Source organism: Nannobrachium achirus (genome assembly GCF_963921795.1).
Source record: "Nannobrachium achirus genome assembly, chromosome: 6".
In the NCBI taxonomy this organism is placed as follows: Eukaryota; Metazoa; Chordata; class Actinopteri; order Myctophiformes; family Myctophidae; genus Nannobrachium; species Nannobrachium achirus.
In genome coordinates this window covers 56,725,913-56,745,234 of record NC_137815.1, presented here as the reverse complement: position 1 = coordinate 56,745,234, position 19,322 = coordinate 56,725,913, and the positions used below count along the sequence as shown (strand labels likewise).

Genomic DNA, 19,322 nt, shown 5'->3' with positions numbered 1-19,322 from the left:
ATTATCTAGGCTTAATTGTATCCCACCCAGTATTACTTAGGCATTTCTTGCTATATAAAGAGCGAACGCTGCAGATTCAACTCTTCAAGAAAGTAAAAATAGACTCTTCAGTCCGTTCTGTTTTGCGAACGGCCATAGCTGAATAGGTGCAGATCTGGCTTTCTGGGAATCAGATGGTCCGAGGTTTGATTCCTGGCTATGTGTCATGTCTATAAGCAAGACACTTAACTACTCCCCTCCCATCAGAACCATCTTTATTTACTTTTCGACAATGCAATCTAGTTGCTGTGGGACGTGCTTGTTTGCTTAGCGCCCCTGTCATCAAAAGTGCCCTTACATGATGCTATTATTGTGGCCTATAATGAACCCTGCTGGGTAATATCAGCCTGTCACCTCCCAGTGCTGATAGTGGCATGTCCCCCGAAAAAGGAAAGTGATGGCAGACAGAGAGGCATGCAAGGACCCCAACATGGCAGCTGCTAGGCCCAAGAGCTAACATCAACCCCAGGTTAATCACCTGTGTTTTTCCAGTACAGGATGAAGACAAACAGATATCAGATTCCTTTACCTTAAGGTGAATATCATATATTCTTTCTTTCTTTCTTTCTTAGTTCATTTACTTCCATTTGAGGTAATCAAATGCTTATTCCATGAGCCAGTTCCATTAGAAATAGAACACTAAATGAATTAGAGTAATGGTTAAATGTATACAAACTGTGCTTACAAAATAATTAATAATAAACTGTATGACAAAGTTCTAAAAAAAAATCCATTTCCATAATCTTGTTGAAATGTTATACTGCATCAGTATTTCCACACAGGGTACTCATGGGTTGGTAGAAGCTGTATAAGGAAATTAGACAAATTGAAAATAGGCCTATGTTTCTGGAGTGTACACAATACAGAATACCAATATACTGTACTGTACTACTTTGCACACTCCAGAATTACAGTATCTTACTTACAGTAGTTTGTTTAGTTTGTTATCTCATAATTTGTAACATCCTTCCTCACAAATACAGAAGGCAAATATAGTAATTTGAGGTTAGTCGTTTTAGTTGTTGCTGTTATTCAATCAAAACTGTTGTTTTAAATCATGAGATTATGGAAGATTATGGAAGACTCCCATGGATGATGGATCCATGGATGATGAAAATTGGGAAGTAAAAATATTCTCACCACTTTCAATCTAGAAATGTATCGATCTCTCTTCCCCATGCGATGACCCACGATCGATCACATTAAAACTATGACACCAGCAAGAAATGTTACTGTATTGATATACCGGTACCACCAACATTGGCATATCAGAGTTGATTATGCTTATTATACACTGTATAAACTGAAAAGAGGCTGCTAGACCATCAGTAAAATTGCATTGTCTTACCTCTCTGGTGATGACAATAAGAAAAGTGATGGTGAGCAGAACACACAGCAGTATCTATCTCAGTCACCCCCAGTTTTGTCCCTTCTGTCTATGGTGATGAGACTTAAATAGGCCCCCCCCACCCCCCAAAAAAACAGACGCACGCTCGTGCACACACGCACGCACGCACGCACGCACGCACGCACGCACGCACGCACGCACGCGCAAAACCCAAAAGAGGGGGTGGTCTCTTGATAACAATGATTATGATGGTGAACTTTCCAGTGGCATTGACATGTCATGACCCCGTCTTCTCTCATGGTGTTGTGTTTGTGGTCAGCACCATGGAGGGGGATAAGCACTTTGACAGCTCTTATGACAAGCTCTTCACTCATTTTGTTTTTTTCCCTTTCTGATAAGGAGGGTACTCTAAGGTCAGCAGGGAGCTAACATTAAATAAAGCCTTTTCTTTCATGTGGGATACAGTTCAAATACAGTTCCACCTAAAAGCCTGGGTTCCCGAGGCTAAGTTCCACCCAGTATCCCTCATATTGGGCCTTCAAAGTAGATAAGATAATTAGTATGTGATTGTACTGTACTCTTACTTAATGCGGCCTGCAAGGACACATGGTTTGGAATATGGAGGTGGACCTTTCTTTATAGTTATTATTAATAATAATTGTTATTACTTGCGTAATCGGCTGGGTATGTATGTCGGTGTCCTCCATGTTTAAGCCCGTAGCCCAATTAGGGACCAGCATTTCTGGCATGTCATCATTAACAGCCAGTGAGGGAGGGACCAGCATTGCTGGTGATGCCAGTGGTGAGCACACCTCATGGCACGCTCTGCTGGCGCACGTGTAGGCCATACATGGCCTACTTGTGCACAAGGTGCAAGTGGGCACTTCGACAGAGTGCAGTTCTAGTTATTGTTGTTGTTACGGTCATTGTAGTTTTTATTGTTGTTGTGATTATTATTGTTGCTGTTCATCTCTGTTTCTCCCCCACTATCCCTCCTCTCTCTCTCTCTCTCTCTCTCTCTCTCTCTCTCTCTCTCTCTCTCTCTCTCTCTCTCTCTCTCTCTCTCTCTCTCTCCCTCTCTCTCTTTAACCACACACAGTTGAGGCAGATGACCCCAAAGCCTGGTTCTGCTCCATATTCAATTCCGATTGGCTATGATTGATATCCAAAGTTTGTGGGTCCTGGGTAGCCAACCTGGCCAGCAGAGATCTCTAAGGAGCACACTTTTCTGGTTTTGTTTTATTGGATTATTTTGTATCACATACTTTTTTCTTGTTGTAAAAGTGAGATACACAATCAATTAAAGAAATACTGTTCCGTAGGTCACCCTCACCTCTTTGCAAAGGAGCCATAGTTAAGAGATACGACTCGTTCTTATGGCGATTATACGATTAGCTTGGTATGATTTATTTGGCTAGGGGCTGTTGGTCAGTAATGACAGATGCGATTATATCCTGTTCCCTTGAGACTGTCGGGCCCCATTTGGTCTGATTAGGATAATAGCTGCAGACGATGCTAAGCCATGGGCTGGTGAAAGGAATGCAGCACCAAGCGTGCAGCACAATGCCAACTAAACATAGACAAAATTCAGTGCCATGTGATGCTGCCACTCATTGAGTAGCTGTACTTACATAATAAATATAAATATTAAATATATATTTCCTCACACTATTATGTGCTAGGATGTGTGTACCCAGGTGTGCATGAAGTTGTGGGCTTACTTTGTATAAATTCCAGGAATCTCTCTTAATATGTTCATACAGTATGTATGTATGTATGTACAGTAGGTATGTGCTGTACAGTATTGTACTTCTACATGTCCATTTGGCTGGCCAATTCAATTGAAAATATTTATTTTTTATGAGTTACTTTCTTTAGTTACCGCACTTTGTAGGGCACTTGCTGAGGACCCAAGGAAGGAAGTGTCAAGTGTGAAGTCGACTGGATGAACAGTTTCTCCAGAACTGGTCCACCGAGACGGGCAGTCCACTAGTACAGTCAAAGTGGACTCACTGACACAGAAAGAGTCAAGAGAGAAAATGTGTGTGTGTGTGTGTGTGTGTGTGTGTGTGTGTGCGTGCGTGCGTGCGTGCGTGCGTGCGTGCGTGCGTGCGTGCGTGTGTGAGGAAGGCTCACTACAACATCTGACGCGGCTGCAAACTGACGCAGTTTGTTATGGGTCTCATGGTCCTACAGGCCTTCCTCCTGTATCACTGCCTGGTATGGGAACTGAACTGACCTCAACCGTAAAGCAATGCGGAGGGTTGTGCAGACGGCCGAGTGTATCAGTGGGTGTGAGCTTCCCTCACTCCACACATCTACAACACATTTGCAACACTTATGATAGTCGTTAAGTCTGCAGTACTGTGAGTGTGCTTGTGCTTGTGAGTGTGTGTGTTTGTCTGCGCGTGTTTGTCTGTACAGCAAATGTGCATGTAAAGTTCTTGTGTGTAATTTACAGTGATAGGCAAGCTACTTGGAAAATATAGTGAGCTACACTACTAGTTACTCTTGATTAAATATAGCTCAACTACACTACAAGCTATCCCCAGAGAAGTGTAGCAAGTTACACTACAAGCTACAGGACGAAAATATCTAGCTACATCAACACTACTTTTTCTTTCTTCTTTTTTCCACCAAACAAATGGGCATGCAGGCAAAAAATGCTGGCAAAAAAAATGTTTATTATAAAACAGACTGAAACTGGAAACCTTCTGTCTGGCTTTAAATTAAATTTATACCCCTCACTATTGGGGACACTATTGTAATGACTGTTCTATTAATTTAGACATTCATCCCGACTGTGATGGCCCAGCTACTTGGAAAATGTAGTAAGCTACATTACTAGTTACTCTTGATTAAATATAGCTCAACTACACTACAAGCTATCCCCAGAAAAATGTAGCTAGCTTCCGTTACGCTACTTAGAAATGTAGTTAAGCTATGTAGCTAGGCTACTTGTAGCTAGCTACTGCCCATCACTGGTAATTTATATGTGATTGTGTGTGCACAGCTGCCTCTGTGTGTGTGTGTGTGTGTGTGTGTGTGTGTGTGTGTGTGTGTGTGTGTGTGTGTGTGTGTGTGTGTGTGTGTGTTCGTGTGCGTGTGCGCGCATGTGTGTGTGTGTGTGTAGGTATAGGCAGACAGGAAACAAGCCTGTCTGTCAAGTGTCTAGTGTTCCTTAAACCTAGTTGTCTGGTGGCAAAAAGCTGTCTGGGAGCCTGCTGAATTGCAGTACAGCTTGCCAGACAGTAGCAGCTGAAACAAATCCTATGTGCTTTACAAACACTTCGGCCGGAGTATATATCCTGGGTGAAGGGAAGCTCATATCCACTAATGCTCTGGGCTGTCCATATACTGTCTCCATAGATTGTGGTCATGAGCAGTACAGTTCCCGTGCTAGGCTGTGATGCAATATGTCAGGATGCTCCTGGTAGGCCTGCAGGATCCTTTAGCCACCTGAGGTGGAAAATGCGTTGCTTCGCCTTTTTCGCCACGTGGCCGGTGAGTTTCTCTGTGATGTGAACGCCAAGGAACTTTAAGACGTGGTGTGGGTGTTGTGTTCAACATACAGTACAACCAACTGTGATTGCAGTTCTTCAGAGGACGGGGATAGCAATATTCTCGGATTCCTCGCAGTCCTTGAACTTTTCTACTTCATCCACACATCCTGCACCAGAGCTGGAGGGCAGAAGTGGTCCACAACCAGGTCTAGGCTTCGGTTGAAGCCCCTCAATGCCACACAATGTTCCGCAGTAGCAACTAGCAATATAAAAACAGATGTATTATTATCGTATTGGGCATGCCTCGCTGTTTTGAAGGTGGAACTCCCACAGCTCATGGTGCCTTGCTGCCTCTGGCGAGAGTCCAGATGGTCCATGATTGGGTGGGAGCGGTGTACTTCAGGATCCCTCCGGGCCCTGGTGAAGCAAGGGAGAGGTACTGGGGACAGTACAGTACTGGGGGAAAGGATTCCCAGCATGCCTTGGGGTGCATCTGTGTACATTATTGTTCCATTACTGTGTTATTGTTCACCAACCGTGTGTTGTTGTGATGTCATTGGTTTATGTGCTCTGTGTGTGTGTGTGTGTGTGTGTGTGTGTGTGTGTGTGTGTGTGTGTGTGTGTGTGTGTGTGTGTGTGTGTGTGTGTGTGTGTGTGTGTGTGTGAGTGCGCGCGCGCGCGCGCGTGTGCGCGTGTGCGTGTGTGCGTGTGTGTGCGTGTGTGTGTGTGTGCTTGGAGAACACACTCTGAGTCATAGGGGTAGAGACAAGGACCACCCCACTCCTTTGTGTACTTATTGAACTTGAGTGTTTGGGGCTTTGGTGTGGGTGTTGCAAAAGAGTATGTGTTGTGTTATTGTAAAGAGTCTCTCTCTCTCTCTCTCTCTCTCTCTCTCTCTCTCTCTCTCTCTCTCTCTCTCTCTCTCTCTCTCAATTCTATTCAATTCTAAAGTCTTAATTGGCATGAGAAAACATAGTTACATTGCAAAAAGCGTATAAGTGGAGCAAAGCAATCAACACAAAATAATGTGTGTACAATTAAAAGGGAATAAAGAAATGTGTAAACAGAGCTGTGCTACATAGCTTACATATGAATTGTGTATTTGCTGTCAGAAATAGTTAGATGCACATAAAGGTTAGCTTGGGATAAACTTTTGAAACTAATGTCAGCTATAATTCAATGTTTTGCATTGACTTAGTACGTATCAAACCATTGGTATATTGTTTCTCTGAAATCAGAGGACTTTTTTTATATATTTTTATTAGGCAAGGGATCATCCATTTGTTTCCCCATAGTGTGCTATGTTATAATGTATATTTTTGCAGCAAGTAAAAACTGCAATAATATCACAATATATCTGTTCAGCCACTCATCTCATATCCTATGCAGCAGACTTTTCTGTCATTGCTTCAGCAGTGTCAAGTTTAATCAGAGACGCTCTCGGGTGCCCCCTAGTGGGTAAATTAAAATAATACTCCAGTGGTGTTATTGTGTGTGTGTGTGTGTGTGTGTGTGTGTGTGTGTGTGTGTGTGTGTGTGTGTGTGTGTGTGTGCGCGTGCGTGTGTGCGTGTGTGTGTATGTGTGTGTGTGTGTGTGTGTGTGTGTGTGTGTGTGTGTGTGTGTGTGTGTGTGTGTACTTCTTTCAAATGGTTGCCATCAATGACAAAGGTCTATGGCTTGCCAAATTTCACAACAAATTGATGTGTTTTTTTCTCATTCACTGCATGCTTGATGGAGTTGTGGTTGAGACATAAAGCACATTAACTTCACGTTAAATTATAAATGAATGCCACTCTGCTTGTTTTGTCTATGTTTTATTATTTGCCTGAAGAACAATGCAACTTGGAGAAAAACTATATGTACAGCATTTGATATGCAGTCCCATAAGGTTTCATATTTATTGACTGTAATTACAAAGTGATGTGGGAATGGTATGGTAACAACATGCAGCTGCACTTTGTTTCTGCCTTTAAGCTCAAACCACAACGATCATGTCTGAGTTTGTTAACACACAGAAGCACAGATGGATAGTCATGTTAATCAAACTCGACAAGTTATAAACTGAGTTCTCACCCACACAGGGCATGTCTCTCTCCTTTGCAACCGCCATATGTGACTCATTTCATTGCTTATGTTTAAAAAGTAGATAAAACACATGCAGTTTCAGTATAAATACACATAATGAGCCAGCGTGAAAAATGTGTTTGTCTGAAATGTTTAACATGCATTGTAACAGAGTCTGAAACAACATCAAAGGCTAAAGCCAAACTGCTTGGTGAGTTACTTAAGGGTGCAACAGTTAATTAAATTAACCAATTTAATACATTTTAATAAATATAATATAATCAACTGAAATATTCTATTTAAATATTGCCAAAACAGCCGATTTACAAGTTCACAGTGCATTGCAACGCATAAAACGTAGGAGTTTGTAGAGTGGCTATTTTGTGAACCACTGTTCCATGTCTAAGAATAAAAAGTGGTTATTCATATATTATATACTTAAACTTAGTTAATTATTTAAAATATCATTCGATTCATCAAAAAAGTAATTGTCTGAATAATCACTAAGAAAATAATTATAGTTGCTGCCCTGTAGTTACTTACTCAACTCTATGCCATTAGCTGGAGCAAAAAATAAGCCAAAGTAAACTGGTGACAGAGATCCTCAGCCAGATGACATCACCTACAGTCTCAGATTGGCTCTCGGCTCTACTGGGAGTGTGCCAGAGCCCCTGCTCCTTGACCAAACCCAAAGCCCTTGGGGCCGAAGTTCTTTGCGTAACATCCTGTGATATGCAGAAATGAATTAGAGGTACAGCATTGTGTGCAAGCAATTATATATGTAATGCAACATCTTCCATTCATTCTACGCTGTAATATAGCCAGACATCATTTGCCATAAAATGACAGAAAGGGTGATGAGTACTTATCAGCCAAAGGGCTGATGCAGCAATAGCTAACCAATCAGTGCACACTAAAATGCCACCAGCAATTTATACAATTTATAGGTTTGACATGCCAGACATCTGTATTTATTTATTGCCATAATATGAGAAATGTGGTGCAAAACACAGCAAAAACCAACAACAACATGTGTCATTTGTTCAGTAGCTCATAATTTTGTTACTATACTTTTTTTAAAGATTAGTTTTTTTGGGCTTTTATGTCTTTATCAGGACAGTACTGACAGGAAATGGGGGGAGAGACGGCGAGTGACATACGGCAAAGGTCGTCCGGATCGGGAATCAGCATGGCTACGCCATCAGGCATCAATGCCTATGTGGCAATGCCTTATGTGGTATGCACCTGGACCAGTAGGCCAGCAGGCATCCTGTTTACTATACTTTTTATCTGATCATTTTGTCATCAAAGGATGGCATTATCTAATATCTACTGTATTCTTCTAAGGTCACCTATAGATAAAATTGTTGTCAGAATAGCCGGCAGTTTCTTACAAATGGTGTCTAGTTATAAATATTCATCAAATGAAGACAAACTGTAAAATATGTTCTTACTAGTGACAGTAAAATACACAAGTGTAGATAGCACACACCTTTACAGTAAATCTCTCCATCTTTGTCAGCGAGGGTGGTGGACTCCAGCCCCTTACCACACTTGGCACAGCGGAAGCAAGCCTTATGCCAGGACTGAGTGAGAGAGAGTACATTTTCTGGGTAAAAAGTACATGACTTTACAGACTAGACAAGGGTACATAACAAGAAGGGAGTACTCCATTCATACAGTTGAAATCATGCATAGTGACATTATTATTATTATCATCATCATCATCATTATCATCATTAATATGATTATTATTATCATCCTTTTTTTTGCTTTTGTGCCTGTATTGATATGACAGTAGACTGACAAGAAATGGGGGGAAAGACAGGGAGTGACATGCGGCAAAGGACGTCCGGATCGGGAATCGAACCGGTGACGCCGCCTGGCATCCATGCCTATGTGGAGCATTGCTATAAACATTGCAGTTTATTTATTCAGTTTATTAATTCATAACCCTAAATGGGAGATATTAAAGGACAGAATTATTGCCTACATTGCCACCACCGATGATCTTCTCTGCTGCGTACACTGCTTTACCACATCGCGGGCACACATCTGATCCCCCCGCTTTTTGGGCAAATTTGGAAGCATTGGGGTTATTGGTAGGACGATGGGCCTCTTGTCTGTTGATTAAAATCACGTTTGAAGAAACAGTGGTGAAACATTACATTGACATTCTCACACTATATAGTATGTGTCTGTCTGTCTGTCTGTATGTATGTATTGATCAATATGGAAGTATCGCTCTCACACTTCAGGCTTGATTCCTAATCCTTCTCCTGTGTCCATACTCAGGGTGCCTGCTCCACCACCAAATCCATAGCCCTTTGGCCCATATTTCTTGCCATAACATGATTTGCAGTAGATCTCATCCACATGCACGGCAACCGTTGTGCTGTCCAGGTTCTTTTTGCACACCACTTTCAACAAGCAGGGAGAGATATATGCAAGTAAGTCAATCCACTTCACTACAACAAAATGCATGCTGGTAAATCAACCAAAACTTTCTTTCCAGAAAAACTGGATGTTATCTTATCAATGCCGCCCTTTTCAGATGTTTTACAGATGTCAAATTGTTACACTATCACAAACTGTAATAGTTTATTCAAATTCTACTAGTGCTGTGCTTGACGGCATATCCATTAGGAGCAGGCTGCTCTTCCAATCAACTTCATACTCAGCACTTTCATGTTAAGCAAAGACAGACAGACAGACAGACAGACAGACAGACAGACAGACAGACAGACAGACAGACAGACAGACAGACAACAAGACAGACAAATTCCTGAAATGTATCTTATACAATGATTGGTGTACCACTGTGTGTGCTTAGCTTGTTCAAACAAATACTTAATTTGAGTAGAGCTGGAACTGTGTACCTTCCTCTTCCATATAAGGAGGACGGAGCTAATGTCACATGTTTTATCAGCCTCCAAATAAGGGAAGAGATGTCCAAGGGAAAACCTTGGACGGTCTGTTTCTTTTGCTCGTGCCAAATACTCTAGATTCCAGAGTCATTTATGTGCAGTGTCAATGGGATCACATACAGTAATGATGACTTCAGAGCCCACATACTTACTGCACCGAAAACAGGACTTGTGCCAACTCTTTCCCTCACACTGCACTTCCTCAGCAAAGTAGACAGTCTTCTGGCAGCAACCACACTTGTTTCCTCCTCCTAAAGGCATTCTGTGGAGATGCAGGAGAGTTGGCTGTATGCTGTCTCACATAATACACTGTATGCATAACAGCACATTCCATTTCAGCACTTATTAGGTATGTGGATTATGTGAGGATGTGTGCTGCTCCACAGATTAGGTACATCTGTATTCAAAGTGCCCTGTAAACGGGGAGGTTTAACTTAATAATGGCACTTAATAATGGCAAACTACTAGGCTGTTTCTTTCATAGTTTAGTCCATTAGAAGAGGATATCTGGAGGACCATTTATAACTTTATGTACCTGTTGAGCTCCCCTGATAACAAAGCATAATACTGTTCATAGATAGATTCATTTTAGTGCACTCTGTATGATGAACCGGTACTATTTATTATTATTACCATTATTATTATTATAATTATTTTGTCCCCACTTGTTTGGGGTATTTTGTATACATAATTATGATTTCAACCGCATTAATGGAGAACTTGTTTATTTATGTACAGTATTTATGTATTTACCATATTTATTTATTCTGAGAGACTGCTTTGGTGAATTTCAGACAGCCTGCAATATCATTGAGCATCATACCAGTTGGCAGGGGGTAAACAGGAAATTCCCAAGATTTTATTTGGTAATTAAGCTACTGTATGTGTTAATTCTTCCCCACTCCAGACAACCATAGTGCTATGGAGAAATACCTTTTATTTTTATTTTTAACCATGGTAACTGTTATGGTGAGCAGTGAACACTTATGATACAAACAAACAAACAAACAAACAAACAAATAAATAGATAAATACATACATGCATAAATACAATTCAACACTTTCATCCTGACTGTCTCCATGGCAGACAGCTAAGCCATGTTTTACAAGGTGCCTGCAATAAAACATATTTGACTATGAAATGGATACTGTAGGCTTCTCTTTACCTTTAGTATGGTGGATACTGATCATTTCCTATGTGATGCCTTTCCTGCCCATGCACAGGAAAGAGACTTTCAGCACACACCCATCTATTCCAAGTCCATAATAGGACATATTCCACCTTCCTCTACATCAAGTAAACCATGAGCTAAGTGCGTAGGGCTACTCACACTGACTCTCATTAAATATCCAGTATCCAGAGCAAATGTCAATTTTAGCTTATCTTTGTATGTACTTTTAGTTTGTTTGCTCATACTTCTTAATGTCACACTGCAGCAACGGCACTTTGAATCATATATAGTATTGCCTTAAAGTCATATCAAATTGGCACTCTTTTGATTTTAACTGTAAGGCTTCCAGTACTCTATGTAAGTCTACATTAAATTAACATTCATTCCATTATGATAAAAGCTCTGACATCTCTCCTTGGTGAAACTGCACATTCCATCATTTATTCAGAAAATGTTTTGGGTTCTATCATATAAGTAGTACTATAGAAGTTTTTGGTTTGTTTGTTTGTTTGTTTCCTACCTGTCTCTTGATATCAGGCTGTTCCTCTGTCAAGTGATGTTCAGATACACCAGAGTTAAGATGATCTCACCAGAGGCTCCAGTTTGACATAGCACCCTAGAGGGAAGCAGACTTAAGACTGAAGGGAGGAGTCCAGAGTACAGAGAGAGAGGGAGAGAAATATATTGGGAGGGAAGCAACAGAGCAATGGCAGAAGGAAAGAGTGGATTTATTGATGGAGGAGGTAGAGGGAGGGACAGGGACCATGCATTGTGAAAACACAGAGCAGAATGTCCTCTTGTGAAATACCACAATTACAGGTTGCGACCAATTCAAGAAATGAATTTGTAATTTGCTTGTTTATGGCAAAAAAAAGAGTTCCTAATATTGAGACTTGATGGATGGGTCAAGATGATCAGTGCTCTAATTGGAAATGACATGTTTACTGAACGGAACAAACGTTTTCAATCATCTCGGTCCTTTGAAACTGAAATGTCTTCAAGCTGCACACAGTCTATGCAGAACTCTCTTTTCAGCAAAGCTGTGTGGTGCAGCTCCAAGATGGAGAGCATGTTTGGACAGACTGGTTGGCCATGTCCCTTTAAAAATGCAATAGAGAACTTATTTCAATGATTACAATTTCAACTCATCTCTATGGTAGATCTTTTTTATTTAGTTTTTCACCTTATACAGGTAAAATCCCACTGAGATACAGTACAAGATATATTTTATGAGGAAGCCCTGTCTGTATCTTAAAGAACTATGGGTGAGTAGTGGCCAGGTAGTAGGATATATCTATGAGGTAGGACACCTACTGGTTGACAAGTAGTACTGCCTGAAGCTCATACATAAGGCAATATCTCAGTTAAATAGCTGCTCATGTGTGCCACCTTGTGGCTGTCCAGTAAAATTAGAGCTGAAATGGCATTTATCTATCTGACTTATTAATATATGAACCAACAGTAGGCCTATTGTTCAGAGACTATTACATACTTTTCATTTATTCTTGATTTTTTTTTAGGCCTACTGGTCTAATGCGTTAATTGTGAAATTACGGGGCGAGACAAGAGTAGCCTACCCAGAATGCACTGAAAATAACATGCATCACCAGACTTTCCACCGCTAAGAAAACACTGAACATAATTATGTCAGAAAACGGTATCATGAACACAGAAATACGTTATCTTCCTATCTTCCTTTAATTAAGCACAAACGTATGGAGCACACAGTTTACAGGTGTAATTACCCCACGCAATCGCAACGGTGTAAACAAGGAAGTTTTCCACAGAGGATGTTTCCATGTGCAACTCGTGGAAAAGTGATATTTTAGCCTACTACACGTTTTCTGCCACAACTTTCAAATTGATATGCAGAGGACAATATCTGACTCCAAGTCTTTGGAAACCGACAGAGAGACTCTCTCAGAGTAGAGACTCAAGGAAGGAACGCTATCATCACTACCACCAGCCAGGAGATGCTTTGGTGTCACAGTCCCACAACAGCATGAGCGATCAACAATTCAAGGTTCAAGGTTGTACTTTATTGTTACATATTTTTGTACAGGTAGCCTACATAAGAGTAAAACTTATTTTGGAACAATTTACTTCAGACAATGCAGTGCAGTGGTATACAGCATAATAACAGCAGAACAAAATAGAAAATAAAAAAGATAGTAAGAAATAATAATGACATAGAAAGATTTTTGTAACACTGTAGGCTAATGTTACATTTATGATATTGTTGTTTCATTCAAGCACATTGACATAATAGGCTATGAGTATCACTGTAGTAAAGTATATGTTATTATGTTCCTGCATGTGTGGTTAGGCCTATTTGTAGAATGTAGAACAATGTGAAAAGAAAAAAGAAATTGCTCAGCACAGAATTCAATCAGTGCCATTCCTCTGAGTGGTTCATGTATTATCCACCACACAGTGGTGAGACGTAGAAGTCAATTTATTCGCAGTCCATCAATGTGGACAGTGAGGACATTTAATCCACTTAAGCACTTTGGCGCCATGTTGGTTCATACAGTAAGACATTATGCCTATGCTATATACTGTAGATCAAATTAACATTTTCGGCATCCCAGTGTTTTACCTGCTCTACTCTGTGGAAAGATGCCCTTCATCTATGTGCATTTAAACAGTTTCTGTAGTCACATATCAGTGCTTTTCAAAGTTGGGTCTGGGGACCCTCAGGGGGCCTTGAGGGTGTTCCAGGGCGTACCCTGTCAAAATAATATAATAGTAATTAGTCTATTTGAAATCCATACTTATTACTAGTAAGATGCCACAGTGATGTGGAAATCAGGGATGTGGACATCATGCAGGGATCTCCATATCTGGGCATAAAAGGGATTTGTTCCTCTGGCATCACAGGGATCTCCATATCTCTATATATGGGCATAAAAGAGATTTGTTCCCCCTGGCATCATAGGGATCTCTCTAACAGCATGATGTCAGAGTGGCAAACTCATAGACCGTAAAAATGTGTACACGTCTACACAGACGGACACGGACAGTAACGTTTCTCATAGTAAACTGCGACCTTCGGTCACAATGGGTGTAATACAAAACATTTATCCCTGGGTTAGGCTAAGAAGATGTTTCTGTATCACCACTATGTATTTCTCATGTTTTATTAGGACATTTAGACAATTTAGTTACATTTAAACCTATACCTAAACCCTGATATTATAATTTAGTTACATTTAAACCTGTACCTAAAACCTGATATTTTCATATCAGGGTCAGGGTCATCATTTGAAATGGGTTCCATCCATAGGGTTCCATCACCTAATGAAGGTCAATTTGGTGGTCCACTGTATGAGTATGAGTTTTAAAACCCCTGATATAGAGCACACTCTAGCTGGAAAGTGCTGTCTTTGAGAATATGATCATATAAAATATGCAAGATGTGTTATCATATGCATTCTGGTCCTTTGGTATTTTGCTTAGTCATCCAGAAAGGTACATAGATATCAGCGCTGCCAGCCAGCAAGGCTCAGATGACTCCTTTCGATCGAAGCGTAGTAGGAGAGGTAAAACCGATAAGGAGAGGTTGAAGAGAAGCTAGTAGCATTGGAGCAGAGTGTTGCTGCTTGATCTTTATTCCTCTCTTTCTCTGCACCCTCAAGGCTCCTCACCACCATAGGAAGAGACAGGGATGAACTCAAGTAGCCTATTTATAGCCTGCCATTGGCCAACACTAGCCTTCTGTTTCTCCTCGGTGGACATCCGCCCGGCTAGTTGTGAATGATGTACATGTGATCGCGTTTATGAGTGAGTGAGAAGGAAGAGAGCAAGAGAGGGTGGGCGATAAGGAGTGAGAGAGAGAGGGAGAGAGTGGAGAGAGAGCCGTGGATTAAGTCAGGGGATGGAAGACGAGAGAGGCAAGGACGAGGCTGGGCTGTAGTCCCTCCATCAGTGTACAACCGAGAGGCAGCAGGGATTATGCACAGGAGTCTCATGGTGATATCCAGTCAAATGCCTTTGCACTTCAGTTGCACTTGTAGCCAGCTGGACATAATTTGTCACTGGTAAGTGTCTCTCTTTTGCAATATTTTGTAGCTTTATTATACATCATCATCATCATCATAATAATAATTATGATAGAGATACTAGATTGCTAAGTTTCTGTCTGTCAGGTGATGGAGGTAAAACTGGATGAGATGCCCTCATGTTTGTGTTGGGCTGTTGGCACTTGACACATGACTGTGTCTGTGTGTTTGGTAGTGTTTGTTCAGCTTTTTATCCACTTTATCCACCAACCCTGGCGTGACATCCCTAGTTTGGGCAAATATTCTTTCCAAGGTCACAACAGATCAGACCACGGCATTTTGTGAGCTTATAGATTAGCTATTTTTGCTCTTTGTCGTACAACAAATTATATAAGTGGTTCAAGGTTTCAATAGACTTAAATCTGGAAAATATTATTTATGTTCTGTTTTCTGTGTGTGATCAGTGTGGACCTCGTATTGCTGTTATCTCTGTGTTTTTGTGTGCATGTATGAGTATGCATGTGAGTGCAGATATAAGCCTGTTCGTAGAATAACAAACATACTTTGCCCTGTTTATTCATCTTATATTTTTGCTATTATTAGGTTAATCAAGAGAATTTATTTGTTTGTGTTATAACAATGGCATTATGTTAAAATAAGTTTTTTCTTCCAAAACTATGAGTTGATTCCTCACTGAACATATAAAGGTAACTTCCCTTCAGAAAAGAATCAATGCTTTCATTAAATGTAATTGGTATAAATAAGCATAACTTCAATAAATAATGAAAACTATCCATCAGTGGAAACAGTTGGGATGGTCGATCTGTAGTACCAATTTATCTTTGCCTTCATTGGGATAATTTCAGGGGGGAAATGAGGTAATTGGATTTTAAGCAGAGGGCCTTTGGCAGGATGTCTGTCCTGCAGCACCCCATTCTCTCAAGAGCTCTGCAGGCACCAAAGTCTTTATTAATGGGACTCTACCATGTGATGAATGGAGCATGATGGCTGTTCTGCAGCAGGAAGTAAGTCTGTTATGAGCAGTGTGGAAATGCAGCTCCACAAATAAGTCAGCAGAGGTCACAAGTGGAGAACGATTAAGTTTGTAGTGCCTCTGGTGGCGTTGACACACCCTCTCTCTTTCTCTCTGTCTGTCTGTTTGTGTCTCTCTCTCGCTCTGTCTCACTTGTGTTTACTGTCTTCCCTTGTGTGATACGTCTATTCTGATGCAAAAGGCAACCAGTATTGTTATTAATAATAGCCAAACAGTGTGTATCTGAGGGTAAAATGCAAAAAAACGTTAAGCTGAGTGTAGAGTGAGGGACGTGGGACTTAACTCTGAGCTGCTCATTTGAACTGCTTATACCTTCTGAGCACGCACCATTTGTTATCTCGGCAACCTTAATTAGGATGCAAATATGTTCAGCCACTTAACACAGGAGGGGTTGTATCTCTCAGTGTCAGGCTGTGTCCCTATACAGTAGCTGTACAAGTGCCACATGGACTTGCATATTTTTGCTTTATAAATATACATTTATGAGCCCATCTATTTTCTCAACTTTGACTCTAATCCTCTCTCATCATCTCCTCCTCAGTCATGACTCAACATTGGATTGCTCCAGAGCTTTAATTTCCAGTGCATCCAAGTCTGTAATCTCTCTTCTATGAACGTAGTCATCCCACAGTGTGGTTTATTCTTACAAAGAGGCAATTTGCTTAAATGTGTGAGGGGAAATGTTGTATTCACATTTTACCTCCCCTGGTCTCTCCACATAGGAATGCCTGTTGTTTTACTGCTGTTGGCACCTGCTTGAAAGGATTGCATTATAATTGACAGTTTCATCGCTCGCCCTCGGTTTGGACATCATTTTGGCATGTGACTTGATTCTATGTGTCATTCTGAAATATTCAGCCTCTAGACACACGTACGTGTGGACTAATCTTATCCCACATCAAAGATATTACTTAATAGTGGCATCAGTGAACCCATGTTACCAGTGCATTATTGCCTGTGACATCTTCCCTAAATTGACACTACAGAGTGTGCTTCCTCCGGCCCAGATTCTGTCCTGTGCCCTGCCCCTGAAGGTGGCCAACCACAAGCACGCTGTGACAACGCAAATCAGTCCACTTGACAGGCGCTGGCTGTCACTCAGCCACAAGGACATATAGCTGGAAGCAAACAGTGATGCATTGTTACTAAATCTGACCATGGACCTCACCACAGGTGAGAAAGGCAGAGACTGAACTCCCCCACATGTTGTAATAATTGTAATTTCACTGATATTATTAATACAAAACAATGAAAGCACTTGCTGATTATATACACAATAGCTTATATTCATTTTTTTAACCATACTGGGAATCCTTCATGGTTTTGTACTACTTGTACAACTACACATGCTTATGGACCAGCGCACCATTGGATACCACAGGCAAGTGTTAAAAGCTGTCAAAGTGGCTATCAGACTAGTTAGCCACCACAGCTGGCATCCTCACTAGTCTGTGACTTGAAAATGTGTTGAAGACTGTGCTGGAAATGGAATCTCGTTTGAATTCTTGTGAATTTCGGAACACGTAAATAAAACAATCAACTTCACCTTATGTCAGTCACGTTTGCACACTGCCGCCCGTTTCGTATTTATTTTCGGACCAGGGTTGATTTTTTTCGATTTTCGCAACTGTTGCTACTGAGTCCCTTGCTCTCTCTCTCTTTCCTCTCTCTCTCCCTGGCCTCCGGATTTCGGATTTCGGATTTCCAAAACGCAACGAAAATACGCAGTGCAGTGTGCAACCAGCTTTACTCTGGTTCACACACTTGTCAATGGCAGACATAGCAGGAATGTTGTGAGACACTACCCTGCGATGGAGAACTTCATGACCTACATTGGGGTCGCTGACAGAGAATGTTGTCCATGTGCAACTCGTGGAAAAGTGGAGATATTACACGCTTTCTGCCACAACTTTCAAATTGATATGCAGGACACTATCTGACTCCAAGTCTTGTTGTTCCCTCATGAACTTTATTTTTACTTTAAATTAGTCCCTACAGTGTAGGGACTAATTTGCAGGGACTAAATAATAATAATAATCACAGGTGCTGAGGGAACATGGGTAACCCCGGTAAATCCCCCCATAAGCACTTAACTCAAGTGCTACAGCCGTGGAGTTGGATTGATGCCAGTGAATCCATTTGCAAGTTGGTTGCAGAGAAAGAGAGCATAAGAAACAACCCACAAAGTAGTCACAGGCACCATCTGCAGCAGCGGAAACTGGCTAGAGCATCCCTACGCAAGCACAAGCGGAGCAGCCGCATTTGATCCAGTTGTCGGATAGCATCTGTTTGGTATGCACTGGACCACGCCAGAACTGCAACTGGGCTGAACTTTTACTGTTTAAAAGCCTCTAGCCCCCACCCCTAGCTGTCATTTGACTCTCATAGGCAATCCCTACACACTCTGTGCACTGTGCAAGTGCATGTGAAGACGTTTGTTGTGCTGATACTGCTCACCACTCCACAGAGTGCTTTCCTCTCCTCATTCAGGCACATTTTTAATTAGCTGTCATTAATAGTAATGAAAACGTACAAATTATTAATTTCAGTATTCTGAGCAGAAGTGCTGCTCCAAAATGCATGTTGTAGGGCCCTTGCGCAGAGGACGTTTAATAGAAAAGGTTTGAAAGTTTGACTTTCAATTATCAAAAATACTGTAATAGTTATTTGAGTTCTTAAACCGAATTTGCTGACAATCAGTGTCGTTTACTGGTATTTGTTACATGCATTTGAGAATGTCCTAACTTTTTGTAGTGTGCATCCCATATTCAGAAACGTTCTCTAATCTATTATAGGAAATACCATGAATGCTTTATGTGTCAACCAAGGTTACATACCACTGACTATAATATTGATGTCATACAACATGCTTAAATCAGCTTTTATGAAAAGTGAAAAGTATATTTCACAAAACAATTTGTTGTCACATGTTGTTGGCAGTCATATGTCTGTCATGTGTCTGACTCCAGACAGAGAGACAGAGGGAATGGAGGACACAAAGAACAAAGCCAGCCTGAACTAATTCCTGGTGAAAATGATGGTCTCGTGCTGGGTGCCTGTCTGTTGCACTGACATCATGACAGTCATGAGACCAGCATTGTCTGCGACCTATTGTCTCATACAATTGCGTGATCCTGTACCATCGCATCACTGTACTGTAGCAGTCATCTAGATGGCTTACACTAAGGTTAACCAGAACATCTAATACTGTTT

At 41.1% G+C, this 19,322-nt stretch overlaps 1 protein-coding gene across 1 annotated transcript; it reads right to left on the bottom strand.

Moving 5' to 3' along the window:
- Positions 1–6,723: 6,723 nt before the first annotated feature.
- Positions 6,724–12,967, bottom strand: csrp1b (cysteine and glycine-rich protein 1b). Its single transcript, XM_080727452.1, has 7 exons — positions 12,800–12,967; positions 11,575–11,692; positions 10,035–10,144; positions 9,207–9,375; positions 8,949–9,078; positions 8,448–8,541; positions 6,724–7,680 (listed from the first exon to the last, which is right to left on the bottom strand). Exons 3-7 carry the CDS (start codon positions 10,141–10,143, stop codon positions 7,604–7,606), a joined length of 579 nt encoding a protein of 192 aa, XP_080583578.1. The 5' UTR covers position 10,144; positions 11,575–11,692; positions 12,800–12,967; the 3' UTR covers positions 6,724–7,603.
- Between the last annotated feature and the right edge of the window lie 6,355 nt (positions 12,968–19,322).